This window comes from Balaenoptera borealis (genome assembly GCF_965194805.1).
Source record: "Balaenoptera borealis genome assembly, chromosome: X".
NCBI classification, from domain to species: Eukaryota; Metazoa; Chordata; class Mammalia; order Artiodactyla; family Balaenopteridae; genus Balaenoptera; species Balaenoptera borealis.
This window is the reverse complement of record NC_138881.1, coordinates 17,070,333-17,087,703: the sequence shown is the minus strand read 5'-3', so window position 1 is coordinate 17,087,703 and position 17,371 is coordinate 17,070,333. Positions and strand designations below refer to the sequence as shown.

General features: G+C 49.0%; 2 protein-coding genes across 17 annotated transcripts in view; both read left to right on the top strand.

Moving 5' to 3' along the window:
* MAP7D2 (MAP7 domain containing 2) overlaps positions 1–17,371 on the top strand; it is a 105,979-nt gene that overhangs the window by 86,283 nt on the left and 2,325 nt on the right. For all 16 annotated transcript variants that reach the window (XM_082375577.1, XM_082375578.1, XM_082375576.1 and 13 more), the window contains 8 exons: positions 1,214–1,482; positions 2,060–2,192; positions 9,479–9,704; positions 10,456–10,560; positions 11,517–11,573; positions 12,025–12,103; positions 12,814–13,000; positions 16,156–16,431. In XM_082375577.1, coding sequence (XP_082231703.1) covers positions 1,214–1,482; positions 2,060–2,192; positions 9,479–9,704; positions 10,456–10,560; positions 11,517–11,573; positions 12,025–12,103; positions 12,814–13,000; positions 16,156–16,405 — 1,306 coding nt within the window. In that variant the 3' untranslated portion in view covers positions 16,406–16,431. The remainder of the gene's footprint in view (positions 1–1,213; positions 1,483–2,059; positions 2,193–9,478; positions 9,705–10,455; positions 10,561–11,516; positions 11,574–12,024; positions 12,104–12,813; positions 13,001–16,155; positions 16,432–17,371) is intronic.
* Positions 12,935–17,371, top strand: part of BCLAF3 (BCLAF1 and THRAP3 family member 3) — an 82,997-nt gene continuing 78,560 nt past the window's right edge. Inside the window, exon 1 of the mRNA XM_082375609.1 lies at positions 12,935–13,000. The gene's annotated coding sequence lies outside the window, so the exon portion shown is untranslated. The remainder of the gene's footprint in view (positions 13,001–17,371) is intronic.

Genomic DNA, 17,371 nt, shown 5'->3' with positions numbered 1-17,371 from the left:
TAACAAAGTGGTGTTTTCCTCGGTAGACACGGGCTTGCCCTCACCTTTTGCGTCTTCCCAGTAGCAGGAGAGAGTCTTTTAAACCTTAGGAACCTCCAAAAAGACACCCCCTGTCCCCACCTCTTGGCTGACTTTGTTTCTCAGAACTTGAAAAGGAACCAGATGTCAATTATACCTCAGTAGTGGTGAATTAAAAAAAAAAAGGAACTAGAAACATTGAAGACATTATGCAGAGGGAAATAAGCCAGACACAAAAGGGCAAATGCTGTATGATTCCACTTCTATGAGGTATGCGGAATTGTCAAATTCCTGGAGACAGAAAGTGGCAAGGTGGTTGCCAGGGGCTGGGGAGAGGTGGGAATATGGATGGAGTTAGTGTTTAAAGAGTACAGAGTTCTGGAGATGGACGGTGGGGATGGTTGCACCACAGAGTGAATGTACTTAATGCCACTGAACTGTACACTTCAAAGTGGTTAAGATGGTAAAGTTCATGTTGTTTGTATTTTGCCATAATAGAAAAAAATGGGAGCAGGGTCGTTCATTGCCATATGCTGAAGCCACATCCAACCCTGGTGCTCCTCTAAAAAGAGGAGGTAGGAAAATGCCTAACACTTTATTCTTATGTTGTCGTCAAACTTAAGTGAAATTCGGACATGACGTCATCGGCTGGGCTTCCTAAAATATTGTCCCTTCCACCAGGGACATCTTCTAGATACCATATGTTCCTGTTAGGGTGATAATACTTCAGGGACTTCTTACTTACTTACTTACTTACTTACTTACTTATTTATATTTCTTGGCTGCGTTGGGTCTTCGTTGCCGCATGCAGGCTTTCTCTAGTTGCGGCGAGTGGGGGCTACTCTTCGTTGCGGTGCGCGGGCTTCTCGTTGCACTAGCTTCTCTTGTTGCAGAGCACGGACTCTAGGCACGCGGGCTTCAGTAGTTGTGGCGTGCGGGCTTAGTTGCTCCGCGGCATGTGGGATCTTCCTGGACCAGGGCTTGAACCCGTGTCCCCTGCATTGGCAGGCGGATTCTTAACCACTGCGCCACCAGGGAAGTCCTACTTCAGGGACTTCTGAGTGTGTGCTCCACCTTACATTTGTTCCCCTTGAAGGATGAAATTGTTCAACTCTTTGGAACCAGGTATCTTTGGAACAGAGGGTTCTGTGGTCAGGCCCGGTAATCATCTTCTGGCGTGGTTTTGGTTTTCCAGGGCAACTTCAAAAGCATATCCACAGTCTCCAAAGAACGTGAAGCCGCCATACCCAGGGTCTCCGGTGAAGTACCGCTTCCCCGCCTTTTCTGGCCAGGAAACACCCAAGAAGAAAGCAGAGAAAGAGAAGAGCAACAAGGAAAGGGAGGGCGCCCTGGCTCAGCAGGCAGCCGGCCCACCTGGGGAGGAGGCCCCAGAGAAGCACGTGGCAGACAGACACGCCACCGAGAAGCATGAGGCCGCGGCAGGGAAGGCCGAGGGTGGTGGAGGTAGGCCCTCCTCGCCCCGCTGGTTCTCCCTCTGACTCCATCCACGCGGCAGTCTCGGGTTTGGGGAAGAGACGGGGATTTTTCCCGGAGACAACTCCATGCCCTCGTGCCACTCTCTCAGGCTTGCATGTCACCCCGAGTCCTTCCCCTCGCTCTCCTGAGGGTCTCCTGGCAGAGGAGACCGAGGGGCTGACGCTGCTCCTAGCCGTGGAAGCCCACGGGGGTGCTCAGCTGCATCCAGCCAGCATCTGCCCTTCCCACAGAGCGGGTCTTCCTTTAGTCCTTGAAGCTTCCGTGACAGCTGCGGTGGGTTCACCCAGATCGGCGCAGCGGTGGTGGCTGCCTTGGGACTTGCTGGTGACCCTGTCTCTCCCCGTCGCCTTTCCACTGCCCTCCGTGGTGGAATGCGTCCAGGGTCACAGCCAGCCTGTTGCAGCCTCTCTGCTTGGTGGCTGATTGTGCTGGTCCTGGCAGCATTTCCCATCACCCACTGGGTTGGATTTTTCAATTCCAAGTGGTAGCTGCCGTGTGAGTGCAGTCACTGTTTCATTTCCCTTGATCTTTTCCTCCAACGCAGCCTCGTGGAAGCCCACAGCGGGCACCACTGATGCAGGAGAGGCCGCAAAGATGCTGGCCGAAAAGAGACGACAGGCCCGGCTGCAGAAGGAACAGGAGGAGCAAGAACGTCTGGAGAAGGAAGAGCAAGACAGGTAAGGGGGTGCTCAGACCTTTTCAGATCACGCGGAAGCTCCCAGCTCCTGGATCTCAGGGTTACCGACAGCCCCTGTTCTCAGCATGGACTCTAGGACCAGCCAGGCCTCGTAGAGCTATCAAAGGAGTTTGAGTTTTGTTTATAGAATGAGGTTCTGCCTGAAAAGACAGGAGGTTCCGGATGTAGACATCTTGATTCTGCTTCCTGAATCATGTTTTTTCCCCCAAATTATTCTAACTCTCACCCCCAGGTAAGAGAAAGGAGGGTTGAGCAGAGGCTCCTAGCTGGGGCCGAAGCCGACCTCATAGTCCTTGAGACGCGAGGTACGGGGACTCCCATCCTGGAGCACGAAAGAAGATGTCTTGGCAGTGGTCCCTAAACTTCGGAGGGTGTCAGAGTCAGTCAGGGGTTGCGGTGAAAATACAGAGGCCCAGGCCGTGTCCCGCTTCAGTAGCTCACCAGGGTTTGAGAACCACTGCATTGGCCCCTGGGGCACTTGGTCAAAATACAGACAGTTCTGCCTATTCTGGTCTTAGTATTCAGAGAGAAATGCATGTTGAAGGGCAAGGTAGATTTTATCATTAAGTTGATAAAGGAAGCTCTTAGGATGACCACAGAGTCCAGTCCAGCACTGGTGAGAGGATTTAATGTGACAGGGAGCCAGCCACGTGGCCGTGCTTCACTCAGCCATGGCGCTGAGTTTAATCAGTGATAGAATATTCTTCATCCTTAAGTGACCTTGGCAAGTCTTTTGTGGTCTGTCATTACACTTCTGCTGATTTATTTATTTGAAGGGGTAGCGGGGAGGTCTGGCTGGTTCCTTCTTTGAACTCTGGACTTCTCTGATGATTTTCCCACCTCCAACCTTTTGGTCAACAGCAGCAGGTCTTTTTATTGAGTGGTGTGCTTGGGCTGGGTTGGGTGGGCCGCAGGATGTGTGAAGGGAGGTCCCAGGAGAGGAAGGTGAGTCGCAGGACCTCAGTGACAGGGCTTGGGATGTGCAGGCCCTGAGCAGGTGAGTCGCGTGCCTGTAGCTTGTGCTAGGGAAGGTGCAGCTCTCTGCCTTCCAGCCAGCAGCCTGTCCCGTTTCCTTCACAGCGCAGCTCCTCAAAGAATTGACTGTACTGCCTGTCTCTATTTCCTCTACTCACACTCAGTCTGCAGACCTCACACTCAGCATTCCTCCTAATTGCCAGACTCCTAATCCATTTCTTGGTTGGCTTTGACCGTGTCGCGCTTGCCCTTGCTTCTCTGGCCTCTCCTTCTCAGTCTCCTCTGTCTCCCGCTCAGCCCCTCACGCATCACCTGGGCGCCCAGCCCTCAGTCCTTGGCCAGCTTCACCTGACAAGCCCTTCCCGAGCAGCGCTGCGCCCTCCTGCCCTGCCCGCGCCCCCATCGCGCTGCCAGCTTCCTCTGGCTTCAAAGTTTGGGGCTCGCATTTCACACAGCGTCCTCATGCTCAGCATTTGAGGTGCTGACCCAACTCTGCTCTCATCTCCCTTTCTGCCCTCATCTTTTCTTTGCCTCGTTTTACCATCTATTTCTGAAGCTAATTTCATCTTGCTCTGTAAACCTTCAATACTTCCTGGTACAAGGGAGGCATTAAATCACACATGTGTACTGATGCCTCCTGAACCTGTGCTGTCCAGTACCACCGCCTCTAGTCCCAGGCGGCCACCGAAATGGAAATACACTAAGATCAAGTCCAATTCAGTTTCCCAGCCGTATGGCCACATTTCAAATGCTCAGTAGCTACATGGCTAGTGGCTACCATATCGGACTGCACAAATCTCTAGAACGTTTCCCTCATCACAGCAAGGTCTATTGGCTAGCACTGGTCTAGAACCTGCAGGCAGTATTTCCAACTGCTTTATGCTTTCCTTTAAGTGTGTCCCACACGCATCTGAAATTGAGCATTTCCAAAGCACACCTTAGTGTCTTTCTCGCAGACTTCCTTTTCCTTTCACAAGCTCTGTCCTCCATGTCTCCAGGCACCCAGATCAGAAGTGTCCGAGCCAGCTCTCAACTTTCCCCTCTCCTTCCTCCTCAGTATCCCGTCCCCTGTCAGGTCTGTCTCGGCCGCCTCTAGCATCTCTCTCGTCTCCCTTCCCCTCCAGCCACTCCTCCCCTCCTGAGCTCTGACCCCTGTGGTCTCTCACCTGGACTGTGTCCGTGGCATCCGCACTGAGCTCCCTGCTCTAGGTCTCCCAGAGCTCATCCACTGTCCACACTGTGTCCCCAGTGCCTGTTCTCAAATAAGTGTCCTTGTCCTGCTCCTGTCGTTTAACAAGCCAGTGACTCCCCTGCCCACAGGAGGCCTGCCACAGCCTGAGCACCCCCGTCCCCTGCAGCTCCACACCTCCTCATCTGCTTTCACGCTGCCTCCCGTGGCCTCGAGCTCCTTGTCACCAGACACATTTTCCATTCTCCGACTCGGGTCAAGCCTTGCTCCCTGTCTGCAAGCCTTTCCAGCCCTGCCCCTGGGAGAGAACAGAACTCTCCCACTCTTCACCCACCCAGCCCGGCTGGTCGGCTGATCACAGAGCCTCCTCATTTGTTCACAGGCCTACTTCCCCCAACTAAGCACCTTAAAAGGCCGGGATACAGTCTTTGGATCACTGGTGCTGGCGCTCAGTAAACATACAGGAAAGGTAGAGGAGGAGGAAGAGGCCCAACTGAGAAGCCATTGCAATCGCGGGTTAAGAGGAGGCAGCGCAGTGTGGTGGAGCTGGAGCTGGAGGAGAGAAGGCGGGTTCAACAGAAATGGGCCCATTCAAAGTCGACACCAAGGTTTGATTCTAAGCACTTAGGAGAATGGTACACCCAATGACAGATAAAGGAAGGACAGAAGGAATTGATTTTAGAGGGTAAAAACAAGCCATGTGATTGTAGATAAACTAAGTTTTAAGGTGCCTGCAAGATATCCAGGTGATTAGAAATGGAATTGAAGCCTGGGGCCTAGGTAAAAATGAGAGCAATACACTCGACCCAAAATCAGTTTTCCCCTCTCTTGCCAGAATATGAAGCTTTGCTAGCACCACGTGGGAGGTGAGAAAGTACAGGACCACACAACCAGGGCCTGGAACACAGCGGACACCTCTTGGAATAAGATCATCCTCACGCCTGTTTTGTGCTTAAGAGTCAGTAGTTGAAGCCACACAAGTGTAGTTGCCAGATGAGAGAATATAGAGAAAATAAAGATACTTGAGCCAAACCGTGGAAAGCCAATCACTGTCACAAACTGGTGAGGAAAATGCCATCCGAGTCAGGGACGAGACTGCTCAGAGCAGAAGGGCTGACAAGGTGTCCAGACAGCTGGGCCCGGAGAAAGGGCAAATGCTGGTCCAGTCCCCGCTAGCAGTGACCCTGGGGGTCTCCTGGAAGCATGTAGAACAGGGCACGGCACCTGGGCTCGTGGATGGCCCAAGATAGAAATCAGGATTCTTGGAGTTGGAGCAAGAAACCCTAGACCCTGGGTCCGCCCCGGGGAAGGCACTGGCAGAAACTAGAAGCAAAGAGATCTTACTGGGATTCCAAAATGAGTCACGTTAAGAAGTTAAGATAGCTGCTGTGGGCGCAAGTGGAAAGGTAGTTGAATTAGGCACCCTCCATCAGCAGGGTCGCATAGCCAGGCTGCAGCTCGGTGTCCGTGCCAGAGGTGGCCCGGCCCTGCCGGCAGAGGTCCTGGCACCGCTCAGCCCTGGCAGCCCGTCGGTTGAGCCTCCGGGTGGTGGGCTGTCGGGGTAAGAGCTGGGCAGGCAGGGCCATTCTGGCGCGGGGGGTGGCGGCCGAGTCAGGAAGGGAGAGCCAGGCCCTCACAGGAGGGAAGTCGAATGCCGCCTGCACCTGCGAGACGTGTCGAGGCTGGGGAAAGCCCGTTCGTTGGTCTTGGGGTTTAGGACATGAATGGAGGTTTGGGGGGAAATCATGGAGAGGGGTGGAGACATAAGCAGCTTGGCCGAGGTGAGAGGGCGGAGGCCCTGAATCTCAGCAGAATGTAGGGGAGAGGGGACTGAGGAGAATTGTTTGGGATGCCTGAGGCCTGAGTGTTTTGCAGGCTGTGGGAAGGTCCGTGTAGAAGGGCAAAGCAATGGAAGGAAGAGAGGGGAACGGTGGAAGGAACTCGGGTGCGGGAGGGTGTGGAATTAATAGTGTGGTTGGTGGCATTTATAATCCTTTGCATCTAAGCAGAAGAAAGGGGACATTTCCTGAGCAGGAATGCTGTAGAGGAGTGAAGTTTAGGAAGCGCAGATCAGGTGGCCCCGGTCTTCTCTGTAAAGTGGTTGCTGATGCCGTCGACTAAGGAGGATGTGGAAGACGGTGGAGAAGTGGAGGTTTGGACTGTTCCCCTGGGGGTCTGGGAGATGAGGATGGATGGCTGGCGTGGCGGCTGAGGCCCAGGGAAAGATGACCAGTCGGCCTTGTCTGGGCCTTACTCCAACCAGTGTTGACAACCCAGGAGGGCCCAGAGTGGCCCCCATGCCATCCCACAGATGCTCAGGAGTGGCTGGGCAGCATGGGCGCCCTGAGAGAAGAGGGAGTAGATGCAGGGACGGCACAGAGCTGCCCGGGGCCGGTCAGGAGAGAAGGCGGCGAGGGACGGGTGAGGGCAGGTCAAAGAAGGGGAAGGTTAGGACATTGAAGGTTAAGCTTTTTTAAATGAAAACTTTTAAGCACGTAAGGAAGGGAGAAAGTGAAACCCACATACTCATCCGGAGATTGAACGAGCCGAGACTGAACATGTGTCAGGGACATGGTGCAAATGTGAGAGGGTGGGACGAGAGGGGGCCGGGGTCTGGAGGTTGAGAGATGGGGGTCGTTACACAGAAGACCCTCACCGGTGGTTAGGAACGGGGATGAGGGATGCAGCCACTGAATGATGACTACAGTGCACAGCTTTCTGCTACTTTCTACCTGGTGAGGAAGGGGGGTAGGTTTGGGGTGGGTGACAGGAGTACACGTGGGTCTGGTGAGCTCCGGAGGGAGCCGGTATGACGGCAAGGGCAGTGGGGTTGGGCTGCCTGCAGCAGAGGGGCACCGGGGAGATGACACAGCCGTGTCCTCTCTGGTTCGTTAAGCAGGGAGAGAAAGAATGTTTATTCTTGGAGAGAATTTTGAGAGGCTTGGTTTCACACAGGGAAAGCCAGTTCTTAGCTACTTTGGGGGAAGCAGAGTGTGGTTAAATGGAGGGAATTTTGTCTGTAGGGGCTTATGGGCCTGTGGGGAGGAATTCGTGCTGTGGGTGATGGACGGGGATTATGGAGACCTAGGGGCTGAGAGGATGCGTTACTGCATGGCTATGCATCGGGCACCTCTGAAGTCCTCATGGTAAAACGGAAGAAACCGAGTGGTTTTTCAGATCCTAAGGATGAAGTAGCTTGTGGGTCAATTTATATACGTCTCCTTTGTGTATTAACTTCTCTGAGACAGTCACAACTGGCCCCTTAAAAGAGAGAGAAATACTAAAACAGTGCTCTGATTAATCTTGGGAGAAGTTCTGTTATTGACACATCCGGTTTTTATAATCCTTTGTTGGGCATCCTAGTCTTTCATTGAGGAATCTAAGAACTGGTGAGTTTCTTTCTGACTAGACCCCATAATGCTCTTCTCCAAAGTTCTCCAGAATATTTGTTAGTAATTTCAGTTGTTCCAGCTTTTAGGCACTGCACCCTCTGCGAACATAGAATACCTGTCATGTCCCATTGTAGTTTTAGGCTAATGTCTTTGTGTATTTTTTTACCTTTTAAAATATTTCTTTGGTGGCGCATAGGCTAATTGCCTCCGTGATTCCTGAAGCCAACCGTTAGGGTGGAAGGATGTTGTTTTTAAGTCTTGATCATTTATAACAATATACCAGCGCCCCAGTAAGTCAGTGATACATGCTTCCAAATAAAGGTAATTTCTGAAAAACATACAGATTTATAGATGCGCTTAAAAGGACACTGGGAATTGAAGAGAGCGTTCATTTTAAATTGTAAAACAAACTAGCATTTGAGAATCTGCCCAGGACCAGGCATTGTGCTAAGTGCTTCCCATGCATTATCTCATTTAATTCCCGCAGTGATGTCGAGGAGCCAGTAATATAGCTATTCCCATTTTTTTTAAATGGGCGTCAGAAATGTTGAGTGACTTTCCAAGGAAGGGTCACACAGCAAGTGGCACAATCAGAATGCAGTCTTGGTCTTGCCCGTGTGGCACATTGCCAGTCAGTAACTCACTGCAAAATGAGTATAGTTATCCACATTTTTTCATAGAAGAGGAAAGTGACACACGTGAGCAGGAAGAACGTTAGAAATGTAAAAACAAGCACTTAGACTTTACAGAGTTTTCCCTCACTGCTTAAGCTCTTTATCGTTACATCGCTGACCATTCATCTGTGGATGAAAAATGTCTAAATGCCATTTAATTTTCATTTAGCAAAGAATAAAAGCTAAAAATTTTTTTTTAAAGAATGCCAAAATAAATGGAAAATAGATGCTTTAATTCCTTAAATGTCAAGTTTCTGTTGAGCATTTTCTTCCATTTGCTGCTTCAGAAGTCACATACTAATTAAAACCAAAGTGAACTTTTTGAGCTCCTAGTCACTGCTCTCAAATTGCTGACTGGCACAGATGTGACCACTGAGACACTTCGAGGTTTTTGTTTTGTTTTGTTTTTCTAGCTTAAGTTGGTTTTTTTTTTAACATCTTTATTGGTGTATAATTGCTTTACAATGGTGTGTTAGTTTCTGCTGTATAACAAAGTGAATCAGCCATACGTATACATATATCCCCATATCCCCTCCCTCTTGCGTCGCCCTCCCACCCTCCCTATCCCACCCCTCTAGGTGGACACAAAGCACCGAACTGATCTCCCTGTGCTATGCGGCTGCTTCCCACTAACTATCCATTTTACATTTGGTAGTGCGTTTAAGTTGGTTTTAAATATTTATCCTACTCAGCTTTTAAGGAATTCTCATTAAATAAGAATGATGGGTCTGTGGTCATTTGTAAATTGGCTAGGGAACATCTGTGTCTTCATTACAGTCTGTTCACAAATCAATACATTATTACTCTGGGTATCACAGAATTTAAAGTCCACCCTGGTTAATATTTTGTTGGTAACCGTATGGACTGGAGCGGCTTTCTGGGAAGGATGAGTCGTTTTCTTAAGTGGGTGCTAACTCACGTGCATGTGTCTGTGACAGTGTCACGTGCTATGCGCTGCTGTTGGCACACAGCTCTTGGTAGTTTACCTTTTCGGCACTTCGTCGTTGTCTTCTAACATCAGTTATGTTCTCAAAAGGCTGGAGAGAGAGGAATTGCAAAGAAAGGCAGAGGAGGAAAGACCTCGCCTAGAAGAAGCAGCCCGTAAGCAGGAAGAGGAAAAGAAGCGGCAGGAGGAAGAAGAGAAAAGGAAGGCGGCAGAGGAGGCCAAGCGGAGGGCCAAGGAGGAGCTGCTGTTGAAAGAAGAGCAAGAAAAGGAAAAACAAGAAAAAGAAAAGCAGGAAAAGGCCATGATTGAAAAGCAGGTACTGTGCAGGTCTTTATATAGACTTTCCTTAAGGGCCTTAGTTAGTATTAGGTAAAATTAGTTAAATTTGGATGACTCATAATGTTTACTTGAAGTTTTTCTTTAGCTGGGCTAGTTAATAAATATGAGTTACTTTGGGCAACAGAAGTGAAGTTGGTAATATTTGCTGTATGTCCGTTTGGGTTCCCCCGAAGGCAGACCCTGGCTGAGAACTTGGGTGCCAGTAGTTTATCTGGGAGATGATCGCAGGAAGCTGGTAGGGAAGTGAGAGGAAAGCACATTGGTGAGTGGGTTACTGTGGGCAGCTGGAACTTGCTCCCTATGGAACTCTCTGAGAGACTGTGGACCATGCCTTAGAATTATCCCCCTGAGTGGTGAGGAAACTAGGTTATTTGTCTTCCAAGTCCTGCCCCTTATGGTTGAAGGTTACTGAGGGGAAATTAACTTCCTGAAATTTCTAGCCACATGCATACTCATGGCCAGAGACTACCCTCAGACACAAAAAGACCTTGACCTTGTATGCAGACTGTCTGCAGGTGATTTGCATGGTGCACCGAGGTCATATGAGTGAGACCCAACCATGTCTGCCGTGTCATAGAGCAGGCTGTGTAAATCCACATTGAATATTGGAGCAGCACCCACTTTGGGGTAGATGATGAGGTGGAGGAATAGGTGCAACCCCCAGGGAATTAACGAGCGTTTTCTTTAGCTTAGTAAAGCCTATCCCTTCTTTTACATGCTTCTACCAGAAGGAAGCAGCAGAAGCAAAGGCCCAGGAGGCAGCTAAACAGATGCGTCTAGAAAGAGAGCAGATCATGCTACAGATTGAACAGGAGCGACTGGAGAGGAAGAAGGTAAGGGCTAAGGGATCAGGAGTACTTAGGGTGAGGTAGGGACAGGAAGTGAGTCCAGTTACGTTCTGCAGTTGTTGGGTACGGTGCTCTTAAAATTGTTATTTAGGTTGATTTCGTTGATCATACTGTTGTGTCTTTATTAGTTTTCTGTCATCTTGTTCTTTCATTTACTGAGAGAGGGGTATTGAAAGCTCCATCTGTGATTATGTATTTCTCCATTACTCCTTCCAGTTCTATACATCTTTGTTTTTATATACATAATTTGAAGCTCTACTGTTAGGTGGATTTATATTTCAAATTATTAAATTTTCCCATTGAATTGACCCTTTTATCATTATGAAACGTCCTTCTTTATCTCTAGTAATATTTCTTAAAGTCTACTTTGTCAGCCCTTTTATGATTAGCACCTGCATGATAAATTTTTTCACTTTGAACCTATGTGTGTCCTTATAAATGTGCCTCTTATAAACAGCATATAGTCAGGATTTGTTATTTTAATCCAGTTTGACAGTTTTTGTCTTTTAATTGGGGTGTTTAGGCCGTTTAATGACGGGTAAAGGGTTTAAGGAGGCTGATTATAAAGCTCCATTCTCATGGTGTCCAATCTGTAGCCTCCCCTTCTGCACCTCAGCTTGGCTTTCTTTAGGGTGGTCCTCTTGAATGACAGGTAGTGATTTGTTGATTTCTAGGTAACTTAAGGAGAGGAAGGAGAAAGATGGGATATAAATTGTTGATTCTAGATACTTACTAGTTCACTCCTTAAGCATTTGACCTTGTTCGTATGGCAGAGGTGTATGTCTGCAAAATCAATGGAAAACCTTTCGATACACATTATCCTCTGCTGATGTTTCTTTTTTACAAGTTTTGTGAGGAATGTGAAATTGCATATAGACCTGGCTTACTTGTATATGTTTTTGGTCTTGTAGTTCTCTTACCTGGTTCTTTTTGGTTCCCAGAGAATAGATGAAATTATGAAGAGAACAAGGAAGAGTGATGTGTCTCTGGAAGTGAAGGTAGGCATTCAGAGTACCATTTTCATAATTCATGTACTGAGAAGAACAGAATGGTGGGATATATTCAGTGACATTGTAGGTCTCAGAGAGGATTAACCAGAAAAAAATGGGCTCTTCCTTGCTTTGTTCCTGGCTAGATTAAGGAGGCTGTAGGTCCCTGAAAGGAAAGAGGAGTCTAAGAGAGGAATTTCAGAGACGGGGTGATAACAAAAAATGTCCTCAGGGAAGTGGTGGTAGGGATGCAGGGAGAAGCATTATAGTCCACAGATAAAAAAAGAGAATGGTGGCATATTAATAAGGGAGACACAGCTGATTTGTAATAACCTCAGAAAATTCAAAGAATTACCGTGGAACAGACACTTGGCCCAGCATGGTTCCAAATATCCTCTGATACTTTTCAAAAGCACTTATCTTTCTACATAAAGCCAACCTTCCCTCTATTTGTTTTCAGAAAGAAGACCCGAAAGTGGAGCTTCAGCCTGCTGTGTGTGTGGAAAATAAGACAAAACCAGTTGTCCCCAACAAAATAGGTGAGCGTGAGGTCTGGTTCTTAGGTTCTTCCTTTCAGGAGGTGAGGGCTCATGGCGCTTCCTGTGGGGCTAGCACCCACGGGTCCTAAGAGCTTTATTACTGGAAGGGGCCTGTGCACTTTCCCCTCCCTTGTGGAGTTTCCATCTCCAGCACAGGTCTGTCAGGTCCACTTGGAAACCGGCAGGTTCCTCAGTTGCTCTAATAATCCCAGTGCCAGAGCCAGGCCATCTGCTGGCCGGCCTGCTTTCCGGGAAGCTTAATTGCTGGTCAGGTTCTATGAAGAACTGACTCTGCTGTTCTACGGCAGTTTCTTCTGCCTTCCAGAGTTCTGGATAGTCCAGCTCTTTTCTATCATGTATACTTAAAGCTCCTCAGGTTGGACTATTTCGTGGCAGCCAAAATCAGAAAACGCATACCTATCTCAGAGTCACTCTTCACATTTCTCTTTAGCCTTGTGGCTCAAGAGCCTGGGGACCTGTACAGCATATGACAGCATATGACCCCGGTGGGTCATGAGCCCTGCACAGACACTGATGATGTCATTTGTCATCTCTTCCCGCTGGGAAGGTGACTACATGGGGTTCTTTTTACAAAAGATATTGCATTGTTGGTAAAGTAGAGGATTCATTGCCTCTATAGATATTTCCCCTGTTATTTCATTGTTTGGGATATTTTATGATTGACAGAATGACTTTGTGTTCTCCATCAGAAATCAATGGCTTGAACACCTGCCAGGAAGTTAATGGTGTGGAACGTGCTGCCCCAGAGACTTTCCCCCAGGATGTTTTTGCTAATGGACTTAAACCAGGTGGGGGACTTGTTCATCTGGACACCCTTGATGGGAAATCAAACAGTCTGGATGATTCAACGGAAGAAGTTCAGTCTATGGATGTGAGGTAAGTCCATTGCTTTCGCATTTGAGCCTCATGTCTTCCCCAGATACCTCCACCACCTCTTAGTTGATTTCTTCATCTTTTCCACACCCAAATCTTTGTACACACCTATAGTAGGCACGGTTGCCATTCAGGAAAGCTAACAGTGGTATAATTAATATCCATGTTTTGGGTTGAGTTCCCTAGAAACAGAGCCTGGGACAGGGATTCTAGGGCATGGGATTTATCAGAAGAGAGCTCTCAGGAGAAAGGGGAGGGAGGGAAGCAGGATTGGGCAGGGGGAGTCACTAAGCAAGGATCTGGTCTCAGCTGGTCCCAGTGGAGCTCTGGAGGATGGATTTCCACCAGAGAGGGGTCTGACTGCAGTAAGGGAGGTGGCCTTCATGGCACTGTGTTTGTCAGCCATCGACTGTGGAGCACCCAGGGTGGGGATGCTCCCATCAGCCAAAGGCAATTGTCCAGAGGAAGGGCAGCAGCTGTGAGCCCATAGCAGCTGGGGGGTGGGCGCAACCACAGGTAAAGGGGATCTGGGTGGGGCACCAAAAGGGCCCACTCACTGTGTCCAGTGTCTCATGTTTAAGTAAACTTGTCATTGGAAACTTGATAAAGGAACTAATTTGCTTTCAGATCCTAACAACTTAAGGAATTCTTAACTGGTATATGTTTGTGGATAACATTGCCTGGCAAATTAATCCTGGACCAAAGGAGAGCTCAGTTAGCCCGGGGTTGGGGCAGAGGCGCTGGAACAGTGCAGTGCAGGGCATTCGGGCTGGGGGTCCTCTCTGTGACAGGAGGGAATGCCAGTATTTTGCACAAGCTCTGCCAGAGCTCCAGCCTGCCGGAGCTTACACTTCTCTCCTTGCCTGTGAATACTCAGCCTCAGTCTGGGGGGAGGCAGGTGGGGAGCAGAGCCTTTCCCAGGGCACACTGACTGTAAATATCCCAGCTCGTGCACCCTGGCCTTGAGCCAGATATGGGAGAACCCAGGGTCCAGCTGCTCCGTCACCAGGAGAGCGAGTCCTGCGCAGCCTGAGAGTAGGGCCTCCTCAGGCCTTGCCACCACCCGCCACTGTCGTGGCAGACTTCCTGTAAGTGGTGCCACTCTGCCCCCAGGGGGACAGGGAACTGCTGGGGCGTCTTAAAGGATAACACAATACCTCCCGCCGCCATGTTGAGGCAGTTGTGCTTATTCTTTCTGCCTCTGGGTGGGTGGGGGAGCGGGACAAGACCTGGCACTGGCCGTGGTTCAAGGAAGTGAAGGAGCTTTGTGTGTGCACTGCGTTCTTGGTGTGGCCACCTCTGTATTGGAGAAGGGTGACTCCTGGGGGCAGCGCCCAAGCTCGTGGCGCCCTTCTGTCCTCTGCCTGCTCTGACCAGCTGTTCAAACCCTGGGAATGGAGGTGGGCAAGGCGGAGATGGGGCGGGTGTTCCCACTAATGAAGCAGTTTGCCCAGGCTCCGGCCACCAGAAGTGGCGTCAGGTCAGCTGCTGCCCCTTAACTAGGCTCAGTGTGAGGGAGACAGATCATCTGAGCTTCTGCAGTTCAACTCGTTTTTCTAGATTCTTCTCTAAGCTCTTATGGAGGAAGAAAAAAAAACCAGACAAACCTGACAGCAGCCCTACTCTGGCTGTTCAGAGAGACTCCTGGTGAGGGGACCTCAGATCCCAGCCCACCACTCATCTGAGCTAGGCCTCTGGTTGACACACTACGAGAAACTCCTCCTTCCACCTCTAGGGAGAGGAGAGAGAGAGAGACGAGGCCCGCGGGGGTGGGGTGGGGGGGACGGGGGAGTGGAAGCCTCACTTTAGCGAGGGCACCGTGGGAGAGATCGGCTCTGCAGGTGGCCGGGTGGGTGGCGGGGGTCCTTGCTAACGACGTTCCTGGCCTCAGCTGAGCATGTCCTCCAGGTGGCTCCCGCAAAGTCTTCCCCGCGTGGTCGCCTGGGGGGAGAAACGCTTGTTGATTGCATTTTGCAGCGGAGGAAAGTGAGGTCTGGGGAGGGAAAGCTGCTCCCCAGAGGCGGTGCTGATAGAGAGAGGCTGCACCAAGGCACCCCGTGGTGATTAGACACCCCCCCCCCCACCTTCAGCTCACTTTCAGCTTCTGGCATTGGCTCTGTTTGCATTTCCCATTTTAAGGGTTTTGGAAGTGCTTGGCTTCTCTGTAGTAGTGCGCTGGTGCCTGCGGGTTTTTACTTTATTCCCATGGGCAGCGTGAGCTTGGCCTTCGCAGCCCTGCTCAATCTGAAACCACACACCTCAGATGGGACTTGAACCCATGGGCTGGGACTCAAACCCACCGTATTTTAATTGAAATCGCACACCTGGTCTCAGGACTTAATGAAGCTCAGGTTCTTTATGTCTCAGCGCAGAAGGAATTCAGCGAGAGGCAAAGTGATAGGCAAGAAGTAGATTTATTAATATAGAACGCTTGTGAGGGATACAAGTGGGCAGACAAGGGGGCTCTGCCCCAAGAACTAAGTGGGAAAGCCAGTTTATTTAGGGAGATACACACTCCAGAGACAGAGTGCAGGCCATCTCAGAAGGTGAGAGGCGCTGGGAGATGCACGTTCCATAGACAGAATACGGTCAGTCTCAAAAGGCAAGAGTGACCCTGAAATATGGCGGGGTTGGTTTTTATGGGCTGGGTAATTTCATACGCTAACAAGTGTGAGGATTATTCCAACTCTTTTGGAGAGGGGGCGGGGATTTCCAGGAATTGGGCCACCGCCTACTTTTTGGCCTTTTATGGTCAGCCTCAGAACTCTCATGGCGCCTGTGCGTTGTCCTTTAGCATATGCTAATGCATTATAATGAGGGTATAATGAGGCTCAGGGTCTAAGGGAAGTCGAATCTTCCACCATCCTGGGTCTAATCGGTTCTAACCAGTTTTTGTATCCTCAAGGGCTATGTCATTTTTTTAAAGGTTGTGCCCTGCCCCCTTCCCTCCTGTCTCAAATCCGCTTCCCTTCTATCAGTGTCTCAGACTTGAACTAACTTGTATCTTTCATAATGTGTTACACACAAGCTCTGGCTCTAAATCCATCTTCTCTAGAAAAGAAGAGTAGTATAACAAAATATGACAAATAGAATTAATAGTTTGTCTGTCTATCTCTCCATCTCTCTCTCTCCCTCCCTCTCTCCCCCTCCCCCTCCAGTCCTGTTTCAAAAGAAGAGCTTATCTCTATCCCAGAATTTTCACCAGTGAGTGAAATGATTCCTGGGGTATCTCTGGACCAAAATGGAACTGGTAATGCCCGAGCACTTCAAGATCTCTTAGATTTCACTGGCCCCCCCATTTTCCCCAAGAGATCCAGTGAAAATCTCAGCCTGGATGACTGTAACAAAAACCTGATCGAAGGATTTAACAGTCCTGGCCAAGAAAATACTCTGAACACCTTCTGTTGACAAATACAACATCTCTTTAATGAAAGGTACAGTCTTTTGATGATAGTCTAAATCTGTAACTCTCCAACTGGGGTTTGTGAAGATAAGATAAACGTCACTCAGCCTCCTAGTCAGTTTTATTTTTACAAAAAGCAAACAAATGTGGACTCATGGTATGTACAAGAATTGAGATGGATTTCAAGTGAATCCTCATCTGAGAGCCTTCTGCGCCACCCCAGCGTGCCCACCCCTGCTGTTCGGGGCAGGGGGTGCATGTAGAAGCACTGGCTAAAAGTTTGACCAACCATCTGTCTCAAGTAGCAACTTTTTACAGACAAAGAGAGAATGCTGTAATAGTGGTGCAAGGTAGTGTTAATAAAATGAACTTCCCCCCTAGTTTTATTCAGTGACATCCCACATCCTATCTAGAATCACTTGTATACATTGGTGAGTGTTGGGCTAAATGGTTTGCTGTTCTGTTGACTTCCTCTGGATTCTTTCAAAGCAAACATCTGTTCTTGGATCATACCTGAAGGAGTAAGGGGGGGAAGAACTGAAGTTTGTGCCCTGAAGCGTTCCCCGCCTTTGGCCTTTTTTTCTTGCCGAAGTGCTTCTAGAAGCTTCTTGTTTGAGTAAGATATATCTATGGGTTATAAACACTGGATTTGTGTGTACTTAGTTATACTCACCTCATACTGGATTTGCTTCAGTTTGGGGCTTATTTTTGAATGATGAAAAACATAATTAGAATCTGTCATCAAATACTTTCATAACTTAGTTCCAGTTGCTCCTCCCATTTTAGACTTAAATTTTTCTATTCTCAGCATTATCTCAGTCACCTTATTTTTTATGATATTCCACTCCTATAATAGAACTTCAATAACTGATATGATTTAGTCCAACCTTTCTATTTCTCAAATGAGGAAACAGGTTGGGGAGGTCACACGGCCGAGGTCACAATGTCTCGTATACTTATTTCTACCTGAC